The sequence below is a fragment of the Loxodonta africana genome, chromosome 3 (assembly GCF_030014295.1).
Source record: "Loxodonta africana isolate mLoxAfr1 chromosome 3, mLoxAfr1.hap2, whole genome shotgun sequence".
NCBI lineage: Eukaryota > Metazoa > Chordata > Mammalia > Proboscidea > Elephantidae > Loxodonta > Loxodonta africana.
Window position 1 is genome coordinate 174069637 of NC_087344.1, and position 12673 is coordinate 174082309.

General features: G+C 35.0%; 1 protein-coding gene across 1 annotated transcript; it reads right to left on the reverse strand.

Annotated features, from left to right (window-relative positions):
* Positions 1 to 152: 152 nt before the first annotated feature.
* Positions 153 to 12164, reverse strand: LOC100661902 (alpha-amylase 2B). Its single transcript, XM_003409529.3, has 10 exons — positions 11997 to 12164; positions 11491 to 11637; positions 10442 to 10639; positions 7275 to 7505; positions 6407 to 6540; positions 5191 to 5313; positions 4999 to 5098; positions 1945 to 2063; positions 1710 to 1835; positions 153 to 373 (listed from the first exon to the last, which is right to left on the reverse strand). Exons 1-10 carry the CDS (start codon positions 12162 to 12164, stop codon positions 184 to 186), a joined length of 1536 nt encoding a protein of 511 aa, XP_003409577.1. The 3' UTR covers positions 153 to 183.
* Between the last annotated feature and the right edge of the window lie 509 nt (positions 12165 to 12673).

Consider the following 12673-nt stretch of genomic DNA (forward strand, 5'->3'; position numbering starts at 1 on the left):
ATTTGACCATATCATTGTAAAATTTTAGATTTTCTTATGCTTTTCTGAGTTTTTCAAGTGGATTACTCATGTTTTTAACTCATTATAGCTTTTGCTAGAAAAAGAATGAATTATAAGAATCAAATCTACATAATAAAAGACAAACACAAGTATTTTTCTGGATGCACGTATTTAATTTGAAATTCATAACTTGGAGTCAGCATGAATTGCAATAAATGGATCCTCAGCAGAGTTGCTGATGGAAAAGTTAGCTTTGCCATCACTGGAAACATAGATTTTAATTCCTGTGCAGTTGCCGTCACTTTTATCTCCAGAAATGACATCACAATATGTGCCAGCAGGAAGACCAGTTTGCAAAGTTACAGATAATGACCTGTGAAATAAAATTTAAGATGTAACTTGAATTCTACACAATGAAAAGCAGGAATACAGACTACCCTCATAACAAAGAAACCCCTTAACTTTGTGCCTGATCACTCTAAGCAGTCAAACTCAGTGAGAAGAAAACCAATCACAAAGAAATCCATCTCCAGTAGATGTGAATGGATTTCTCAGGACAAAGAAAAAAAAAAGTTTCATAGAAGAACTGGAGATTCCTTAGTGAAGGGGAGGACAATATTACCATAAATTAAGCTTGAAGAATATCAGTGAAGGTTTGAGGGAGTTGCCAGCCTCAGATAAATTTATTACCTTTGAAAAACAAAAATATTTAAATTTGTCCTCAGGTGAACCACAGAAAATATTAATTTCTCTCAAGAATTTCAATGTGGTTATTTCTTCAAAAATTTCATTTTTCAAGAGGCTAAAATGAATTTGGGCTGGGGGTAGAAATAATCAGGCATTTCTGTGATGAAGTTTATGATTTGAAATGTAAAGCTGTTTTATGTAGATTAAGCTTGCTTCACCTAGCTGCAAAACAGCAATTAAAAGGATTAGCCACAGGCTCTTTTGGCAAGAAAGTTGACAGAGAAGTTGACTGTTTTCCCCAGGAAATGTATTTTAGACTAGAATAAGTTAAGCTCATGTGGAAGCTGACCTTGGACTAAGACATTTCAACTGTTTGCAAAGAGCTCCAGTTCTGCATATGAGGAAATCAATATAGTAGGGGTCCGGGATGTAAGTATCACAAATGAAAGGCCAATAATGAGAAGTTTCAGAGCTAAAACTCAAAAATCACCTGAGGCTAATCATTGACCATAATGTACATACTCTTATACATGCATATGCTTAAAAAATTATGGGTCTCAAGAAGACAGAAATGAAGATAGAAGATCAAAGAACAAGATAAGGAAGTAGAGAAAAAGCTGGAAATGAAATATTTCAGTGTTGAGCCAGTATTTTTTTTTATTATTATTAAATAATTAGGACTATAACACATGCCCTTTTAGAGTTTTCACAACCCATATCTTAACTATTTTGTGTATTTTGTGTAGGGTGTGTGTGCATCCACGTACATGTGCATTATATAGCCACAGGTCAGGCAAGGGTACACAAAATGAACTTTACTAAACAGCAAGCCCTTACAAACAGGACACCAGGAGAATAAGAGCCAGCATCACTCTTCTGACTCTTTTCTGACGCCTATTTTTCTGAATCTACTGACTGAAAGGATTTTTCAGGTATCAGAAAAAGTTGATGAACAAGAAGAGAAAACAATAAACCAAGAACCTACTAGTATAAACTGCTATGCTAAATTGTTACCTACTTACCAGTCATCATTGTTAAAGACAATAAACCCTTTGTTTCCCCTTCCAAAGGCCACTTGGTTGCTTCCATTATCCCACCAATTTGTAAAAGGCTGGCCATCAACCACATTTCGGAAAGCAACCATGTTCCTAAAAATAAATATTTACATAAAATGGTAATGAATACTGAAACAGTTGATAATAAAATGTTTTTTAAAAAAGTGTATTATTAAGCAATATCTGAAAAAAATATTCCCACCTTATTTGACGCCATCGATGTTCACAGACCCAGCCATTGCCACAAGTAGTGTCTGGGTTAATTGTAACTTCTTTAATTACTCCATCATTATTTGGTGGCCCAATCCAATCATTAGCATCCTAAATTAGAAAAAAAAAAAATTCAATTGTGAACATTACATACATTTGCCTCTTCCTTTATGGTATACCAAATCCAATCTTTACTCATGCATATTTGTGTCCCTGCAATGTCTTTATTTAGAATCTAGTTCCTTTGGTGTTTTCACAGCCCTTTACCAAATCCTCTCCCTAGCCTTCATCCTCCAGTGCTGTATTTCAAACAGAGGTAAGTTTTTTTTTTTTTTTATCCTCCATTTTCTTTCCAAGAAACTGCAATGCCTTATTAATATCACTTTAAATCCTGTTTAAATCCCTTGCTATCAAGTCTATTTCTACTCATAGCAACCCTATCAAAAAGAGTAGAACTGCCCCACATGGTTTCCAAAGGTCGGGTAGTGGATTTGAACTGCCCACCGTTTGGTTAGGAGCCATAGCATTTAACCACTGTGCAACCAAGACTCCCTTTTATGGTTTTGGTTTTTTTGAATTTGGTAATATCACTATAGGCAATGCAATCTCATTCAAAAGGCGAGGGCTTTAGTGCCAGAAAACTAAGATTAAAACACAGGCTTTATTTTTACTAGCTAAAAAACTTAGTCAATATATGTATTTTCTCTGAGCCTCAGTTTTCTCATCTATAAAATGAGGACATTATTGGTTGCTCTAGCAAATAATGTAATTCATTGTAAAAGTACTTTGAGTATAATAATTGCTAAATAAATATTAGATTCATTCTTCTATTTGGATAAATATACTAATCAATCCACCAAAATATTCTTTACTAAATTGATCAAATTTTTAATTTTGCCTCTTTCTGATTGGTGCTTTTGAGGAAAAGTATTCAAAATAGGTAAACAAAACAGGTAAGTCTGAGAGGGACATCAGTGTAAAAATAATATCATATGATAAATAATAGACACAGCTAAGAGTTATTAGAATGGAGAAGTCTGTGAAAGGTAAATTTCATCAAATACTTGAAGGAATGTTATGGGGAAAAAACAAAACAGACACAGTACATAACTCTTAAGATCAAAAGTAATACCAAATCCTGAAAATTTTAAGCAGTTGATTCAGTATAAAGAGATGTCTTGTACATATTAAAGATGTCTAACAAAAGAAGAGGTTGCTGTATAACACAGGGGCTTCTCTAGTTTAAGGACCTGGAAGAAATAAATAAATATCTGCCGGATTACGGTGAGGAGGATTTGCTGCTTTAGGTATGAACTCGCTCTACAATGTTGACTCTGAAATCTTCAGTTTAAAAAGAAAATCTTCCACCAACATTCCAAATACTTTCAAAATCTTATTTTCCCAGCTCCTTTTAAAAATCACGCATCAGATTAATGTCTTTCTCATGCCCAAATATTTTTCTCATTCTTTTCTTTCCCACAAAAAAAAAAAATAGTCTGCAAATTTCTCTTCTTTGTTGTTGTTATTAGGTTCCCTTGAGTCAGTTCCAACTCATACTGACAAAAAGTACAACAGATGGAAACACTACCTGGTCCTGCACCAACCTCACAGCCTTTGTTATTTTTGAGGCCATTGTTGTAGCCACCTTGTCAGTTTATCTCCTTGAGAGACTTCCTTTTTCTCACTGATGTGCTACTCTTCCAAGCATAATGTCATTCTCCAGGGACCAGTCCAAACCCAAAGTACATAAGGAGAAGTCTCTCCATCCTCCCTTTTAAGCAGCATTCTGGCTGTATTTCTTCCAATACGGATTTGTTCATTTTTCTGGCAGTCCATGGTATATTCAATATTCTTTGCCAACACCGTAATTCAAAGGCACCCATTCTTTTTCGGTTTCCTTATTCAGTGTCCATCTTTCGCATGCATACGAGGTGATTGGAAATACTATGGCTTTAGTCAGTCCTGAAAATGACACCTTTGCTTTTTAACACTTGAAAAAGAGATCTTTTGCAGCAGATTTGTCAATGCAATACATCATTTGATTTCTTCCATGGATGTTGATTATGGATCCAATAAAATTAAATCATTGAAAACTTCAGGATTTTCTCCTCCATTCCTCATGCCTTGTTCTCCTTCATGTAGTACACTGTCTCAGAGCCTCTGCTCAGCATACAAATTGAGTAAGTATGGTGAAAGGATACAGCCCCAACACACACCATCTTGATTTGAAACCACGCAGTATCCCTTTGTTCTGTTCTAACAGCTGCCTCTTGGTCTAGGTACAGGCGAGGCACGAGCAGAATTCAGTGTTCTGGAATTCCCATTCTTGTAAAGGGTATCCATAATTTCCTGTGATCTGCACAGTCTAATGCCTTTCCATAGTCAATAAAACACAGGTAAACATCTTTCTGGTATTGTCTGCTTTCAACCAAGATCCATTTGACATTGTCAATGATACCTCTAGTTCCATGTCTTCTTCTGGGTCCAGCTACAATTTCTGGCAGTTCAATATCAATGTACTGCTACAACTGTTTTTGAATTATCTTCTGCAAATCTCTTCTTTAATGTATATAAATTCCTTCTTTATATAACAAACTTTCCGTATTTAACCTCATCCTCAGCTCATCTGAATCATTGCTTTGTATTCCAAAGAACTTTTCTAAAAGTATAACAAATAGTTTTGTTGCTCTTACTATGGGCAGGCACTGTTTCAAGTCCTTTACAGGTGCTAACTTGTATAATCCTCATACCAATCCTATGAGATAGATACCTATGAAAAGTACCTGTATAATTTGCTGTAACTTGCTCTTATTTGTAAAGGTTTTTTGGGGGGCGGAGATGTATTTGTCATATTTTTGAAAGAGCTTGCATATTCTCTAATAACAGAGACCACGAATTTTAATTCTTTCATATCCACTATATTACTTCAATCTGGGCCCTGAATCAAGTTTATACTTAATAAATGTTTGATTAAAAAATGAATGTGAAACTAAAATTACTTCTTATTTCTTTTGAAGAAGATATTTCAGACAATGCAAAAACTTACTTGTCCGTTCACAAAGTTTCTGTCCCAACGGTAGCTTGACATTACTCGTGTAAAGCCATAAGGATGAGCAAGCATAAATCCAACTCCCATTTTATACAGTCTGAAAGTTACAAAGTGATGTTATCACCGAAGGCAAAATACTTTTTTACAATCATTAAAAGGTAGGTAAAAAGGGGGAAAATTTGTTTCTACCTAGCATCAAAGAATGTAAGAATAGATGCTCCGCCAGCTCCATGTCCTCGCTGATTGTCATGGTTATCCACAAAGACAAGTGCTCTGTCAGAAGGCACAAAACCCCAGCCCTCGCCCCAGTTGCTATGGAAAAAAAAAAAAAAAGAGTAACCTAAGTGTGTATCTCTTTTTTGCATACCATGCTCACATTAAATTCTCTCTCCAATTAAGTGGTTTTTTCTGTAGGATTGTGTTTTGTATATAAAATACACAGGCATATATATACAGATTATTTACAAATATATTTATTTGTGCATCTGTGTTTGAATGGATTTCTTGTATTCCGATTTACAAGTACAAGATTTTGTTATAAATGGTTCTTTTAGAGATTTCAATATGTTGTAACTTAGATGAACTTGAGTAGGGTCATATTATAAAGAATGGCAAACTAGGTAAAAATAAGGCTTTGATAGTATATGAAAATCCACTACATTTTAATATTTAAAATTAATTAACTGATATACAAAAATTCCATAATATAACACCTTTTAAAATGTGGGATCACTTTAGTAATAAACTAACCATAACATATTATATACAAACATTATGTTGTCGTTAGGTGCGGTCGAGTCAGTTCCGTCTCATAGTGACCCTACGTACAACAGAACAAAACACTCTCCAGTCCTGTGCCATCATCACAATCATTGTTATGACTGAACACATTGCTCCAGCCACCTTGTCAAAATATCTTATTGAGAGTCTTCCTCTTTATCTGCTGTCCCTCTCCTTTATCAAGAGTAATGTCCTTCTCCAGGGACTGACCCCTCCTGATAACAGGTCCAAAGCATGTGAAATGTAGTCTTGCCATCCTTGCCTCTAAGGGAGCATTGTGGCTGTACCTCTTCCAAGATAGATTTGTCAGCTCTTTTGGCAGTTTATGGTATATTCAATATCCTTTGCAAACACCACAATATTAGTCAAATCTGATATAATAATACCATACATAGATTAAAATCTCTAGGTTATGTTTTGAGTTTCTAGACATACATACTTCCTTGCGATTGGCATAACATCAATGACCAACTGCAGTTTGGGGATCTATAATGCTTAATACTAATATTTGAATCCTTGACAGTTATCTAAATTAAAATATGTTTCCTAGAAGATAACTTACATTGAGAAAATATGTCTAATAGACCTGTGAAATAATTCAAATAACAAATCATATTATATTTACTTTAAGTAAGACATTTTCTCTCCATTCCACTTGCGCAGAACTGTGCCTAGTTTTGCACCATACTTGAATTCTGTCACACGGCCATTTCCAAAGTACTCACTGCCTGTAATTGGTTCACCACCCAGATCAATTACCTAGTAGAAACACAGAAAATAATATCATTCTACATAACAACTGTAAAGTATTTTAGCCAACAAATTAATACACAGAGAAAAGTGTAAGCCATTGGAAATGCCCAGTTTTGGTTTTCCTGTATATGTGCACTAATTTATTTATTTAGCTAGAATATATGCTATAATAATAAAAGAAACATAAAGAAAAGGTAGGCCTGTTGTCTTGTGAAAATGCTTATATAATTTAATCCTTTATGTAAATTATAACAATAGCGAATGCTTACTGCCTACCCAAGAACATTTCTAAGTGGCTGATGAGTATTAACCCATTTAATTCTGCAAAGAAATTAGCATAAGCTCATTTCTTCACGTGTAAAAATAGTTTCACTGAGAGTTGAATCAATTTGCCCAAATTCACAAGGTAACATTATAGCCAAGATTCAGACTCTGGTAGACTAGCTCCAGGCAACAACTATATTATTCTCTCTCTCTTCAATATAGTCTTTGGGGAAATGGTAAATGAAGGAGTAAAATTTGCAGCTTAAATAAATTGTCTTAATTTCTATAGAACTTATTACGATAAAGAGTTAGATGTGCTACCTCTGAACAAAAAAAAAAAAGGTGGTTAAAAAAAAAAACTGTTCTATATAAATGACTCATCCATTAACCGACACAAATATTTGCTTAAATCTGCCATTTATATTCAAATGAATGAAATGACATTATTTTATAGGCACATATATGTATTGATGTACCTCCTGGTAAATGAAAGCTCGACTTCCTTCGGAGAACCAGCGTGTGTTTAGATTATTCAGTGTATCCAAAATAGCCTTTATGTCTCCAGGCCACATGTGCTTGGAAGCATCAATTCGGAATCCTGCCACACCAATGTCAATGAGGTTGTTCAGATATTCAGCAATCTTGGACCGCACATAATCTTTCCCCAATGCAAGATCAACAAGACCAACCAGACGACAATCTCTGACCTGTTGAGGTAAAAATTTTGTGATCGATATATAAAAAAACAAATCTTTCATATTAAAATTCATTTGATTTTTTTTCTTAATACATGTATTCACCAATACATATTTCTGAAGTTTATTCTGTGCATTGGGCACTGGGAGTATTGACGTTCTAACATAGACAAAATTTTGAAATATCATCTGTCAAAAAATTCAAGAATGTAGTAAATATAATGGATGAGTTTTTTAATTGACTGGAATTATTTTAAGAATCTGAATTTCTTCTTTTTTTTTTTTTTGAATCAGTCATACTGGAATCATTCTGCTTTCCAAGGGAATCTACATTTACTTCAAATAGAATTCGACCCAAGAAGATAAAGCACTTAGGAATAAATCCTGCAATGAACATAAAAGACCTATACAAAGAAAACTACAAAACACAATTGCAAGAAACCAAAAGAGTCCTACATAAGTGGAAACACATACCATGTTCATGAATAAGAAGACTCAACATAGTGAAAATGTCAGTTCTACCAAAAGCTATCTACAGAATCAATGCAATCCAGACACAAATTCCAACAGTATTTTTTAACAAGATGGAGAAAAAAAATCACCAAGTTTATATGGAAAGGGAAGAGGCCTGGATAACAAAACATTACTGAAAAATAGAACAAAGGGGAAGGTCTCACACTATCTGATTTTAAACCTATTATACAGCCATGGTAGTCAAAACAGTCTGGTACTGGTACAACAACACACACATAGTCCAATGGAACAGAATTCAGAACCAGAAGTAAATCCATCCATCTATCGGCAGTTGGTATTTGACAAGGGCCAAAGTCCATTAAATGGGAAAAAGACAGTCTATGTAACAAATGCTACTGGCATAGCCGGATGTTCATTTGCAAAAAAATGAGACAAGGTTCACAGCTCACACCATACACAAAAATTAACTCAATATGCACCAAAGACCTATATATAAAATCTAAAACGATAAAGATCCTGGAAGAAAATATAGGGATTATGATAGGGGCCCTAATGCATGGCATAAATTGTATACAAACCATAACTAATGATGCACAAACACCAGAAGTAAAACCTAAACACTTATGGTCACCAAAATACTTCACCAAAAGACTAAAAGGAGAACCTACAGACTGGGAAAAAAAATTTGGCCATGACATATCCAATAAGGGTCTAAGACCCATATGCACAAAATACTTCAGAACTTCAATAACAAAATGACACATAATCCAATTAAAAATGGGCAAAGGTTATGAACAGACACTTTACCAAAGAAGACATTCCAGTGGCCAACAGACACTTGAGGAAATGCTCATGATCACTAGCCATTAGAGAAATGCAAATCAACACAATGAGATACAGTCTCACCCCTGACAATACTGGCATTACTCCAAAAGACAAAATAACAAATGTTGGACTGATTGCAGGGACATTGCAACTCTTCTGGACTCCTGGAGGGAATGTAAAATGGTACAACCACTTTGGAAAGTGATAGGGTGCTTCCTTAAAAAGCTAGAAATAGAAGTACCAAATGATCCAGCAATCCCACTCCTAAGATTATACTCTAGAGAAATAAGGGCCATCACATGAATAGACATATGCACAACCACGTTCATTGCAGCACTATTCACAATAGCAAAAAATGGAAACAACTTAAATGCTTATCAACATGTGAATGGATAAACAAACTATGGGAAATACACACAATGGAATACTATTCAATGATAAAGAACAGTGATGAATCTGGGAAACATCTCAAAATGTGAATGAATCTAGAGGGCATTATGCTGAGTGAAATAAATCAGTCACAAAAGCACAAATATTGTGTGAGATCACTATTATAACTCAAGGAAAGTTTTACACACAGAAAAAATCATTCTCTGATGGTTAAGAGGGTGGAAGAGGAGAAATCACTAAGAAGATAGTAGACTAGTGTCGACCTTAGTGACAGGAAAGGCAACGCACAATTTTGATGAAGTCAACACAACTGGACAAAAGAAAAAGCATGGAAGCTTCCTAGACACATCTAAACGCTTTGAGGGGTGGAGTAGCTGGCCTGGGGGCTGAGGATCACAGTCTCCTGGAACATCATGGTCAACTGAGATAACACAGTTCATAAAGACATGGTTCATAAAAAAAAAAAAAAAAATGTTCTTTATCCACTTTGGTGAGTAGCATCTGGGAACTTAAAAGCTTTCAAGCACCCCCTGAAATTGTATCTATTCGTCCCATCCCATCTAGAGCAAAGGAAAATGAAGAAAACCAAAGACACAAGAAAAATATTAACCCAAAGAACTGAAGGACCACATGAACCAGAGACTCTACCAGTCTCAGCCCAGAGGAATTAGATGGTGCCTAGCTACCACCACCAGCCTCTCTAACTGTGGTCACAACAGACAGCCCAGTACAGAATGGGAGAAAAATATACAGCAGAATTCATATTCATGAAAAAAAGACCAGACTTACTGATCTGACAGAGAAGAAGGAGCCCAAAAGACTATGGCCCCTGGATGTGCTGCTAACCCAGAACTGAAAACATTCCCTAAGCCCACTTTTCAAACCTAGACAGGACTATAAAACAGAAAATAAAACACATGAAGAATGTGCTTCTTAGTTCAATCCAATATATGATACCAAATGGGCAACTCCTGTTGAAAAGCAATACAAGAAAGCAGGAAGGGACAAGAAATGGATGAGTGGATAGAGGAAAGCCAGGGTGAAAAGGGGGAGCAGGCTGTCACATTGTGAGGATTGCAAAGAATGTCACAAAACAATATCTGTATGCAATTTTGAAAAAAATTAATGAGCTGTAAACTTTCACCTAAAGCTAAATAAAATTAAATAAATAGACATAAAATACAATTCAAAAACCCACATGTAGATAATTAAAGATATAGGCAAGGTTTTATTCAGACAACTATTTTTTTAGAAATTACCTGAGTAGCATCTTGATAGTTCTCAATTTCTCCACTTTCAGTTTTACATTTACCATCATTAAAATCCCAACCAGAGTATGGGACTGCTGGAAAATCCCTACTTCCAGGGTCGAAGTAACTTCCACAAGTACTGCTTGTTCCTGCACTCACGCCACTTCCACTCATATGATTAATTACAGCATCCACGTAAATACGGACCTGAAAAGCAGAGCTTCTATTTTAGTTTGACTTATACAGGGGTAGAAATCAAGTATTATTCGATAAAGCTTAGAGTATATAAATAAAAGTCCAAAATGTTTCTTTTTTTTTTTTAATAACTTCCGTTCCTTGAAGACCAAAGCTCAGGTGTGAAAGGCAACTAATATGAACTGAAGACCTACTTGCATTCTAGACACTTTGGTAATATTTACAAATATGATATAGAGAAAGAATGAGAAACTTCCTTAACTGTGAAGAGATGCAAAAAGCCTTTTCTTGGGAGAAAAGAATCAGTTGAAATAGGAAACATAATTGTATCTTGAAATTTCACTGGGTCAACCTGAGAAAGAAACAGCCAACCTCTGCTCTTGACTTGGCATTTGAAGAGGGGAAGTAGATATTATTTTTTCCTTATGTCCCTCATCAAAGACAGAAAATAACCACATACCGTCAAGAAATCTGTGGGGAAAAAGATCAAAGAATTATGGGTAGAGACACGAGTCAGAGAAAAGTGACAGCAAGTATTGTAACTGGAATGTGCAGTTCCTGACTAAAAATATGTTGACAAGAAGTATTAACAATTATAAGGTTTAAAGTCTATATTTTGCTCAGTGAGTACGGTCAGCTTTAAACTTTGGCTTACATCTTCTTTAACAGATAAATGGCAAAAATAAAAAAGTATACAAATGTTGAATATAATGCAATAGTTAATTTTGATTTATAGCTAACATATGAAGAGAAATAAAAAGTTTTAAAACCATGGAAGACTTTCTGTTTAAGAGGAGGAAAAGGCAGGAAAGGGAAATTATTTTCCTACGTTATATTTTTAAAGGAAACTTTAATTCACTTACACCAACGTTGTTGCATCTAGTCACCATATCTTTGAATTCATTTTCATTTCCAGATCTCGTGCATATCTTGTAGCTGACTGGTTGGTATCTTTCCCACCAAGGTCTTGAAGGGTTATTGATTACAGCATTTTCATTGGGTGGAGAAACCTACAAATAAAACAATCTTAATAAGTATTAAATTACATTTGACTTTAGATCACTGGATAGGCTAGAAACTAATGAATAATCTAAAATTATATTTGAGTCTTTGTATATGCAAATAATTTCTTTATAATCACTTGAAAATATTAACAGCACACTGGAAATGTCTTGCTGAAGAAAGATCATATCAAAAACAAAATACAAAGTTGCCAAAAATATGGAATTTTTTCTTCTTCAGGAAACTGTCTTACTTAGAGTACTCATGTGTGAAGTAAAAGTTTAGGGCAGCTTCTCAGATGGAGATTAGAATATCATTTACTACAGACACTGCAAACTCTACAATTTATACTATGAGCAATACCCACCTGAACGCCTCCAAATCCTTTGGGAGCTAAGTATCGTTCACATTCAAGGGCAATATCAGCCCAGCGCCACTCAAACAGGTGAACAATAGATGTTCGCCCAGATTCAGTATGTGGGCTATACTGAGCCCAGCAGAACCCAACAGCTAAAAGTAATAGAAAGAACTTCATTTTGCCACGAAGTCATCGGCGATCTTTCTAGCAACTATTTATACCCCTGTAAGAAGCATATTTTACAAAGTAAATGTTAACATGAACAAATATTTAGCTGGCCAACTGATTATTCATAATCTGAAAAGAATTATCTGCAACAATGTTAACAGGTGAAGAACATCCATAAAATTTCCCAAGAATACAAACTAAATGATCTTTCAGAACTCAACATTTTTCTTGGAAAAAAAAAAATTACTGAGGGAATATTAGCTTTTTCAAGCATCTGGCATTATGTATATGTAAACAGTCTTTATTCACGTGTTATTTGGTTAGGATTAGATCTTGTTTCTGAAGTACCCCATTGACGTCAAGTAGATTCCAACGCACGGAAATCTTCTAGGACAGAGTAGTACTGTCCCATAGGGTTTCCAAGCAGCAGCTGGTGAATTTGAACTGCCGACATTTTGGCTAGCAATTGAGCTCTTAACCTCTAAGCGGCCAGGGCTCTCCTTCCCTAATAAAAGAAT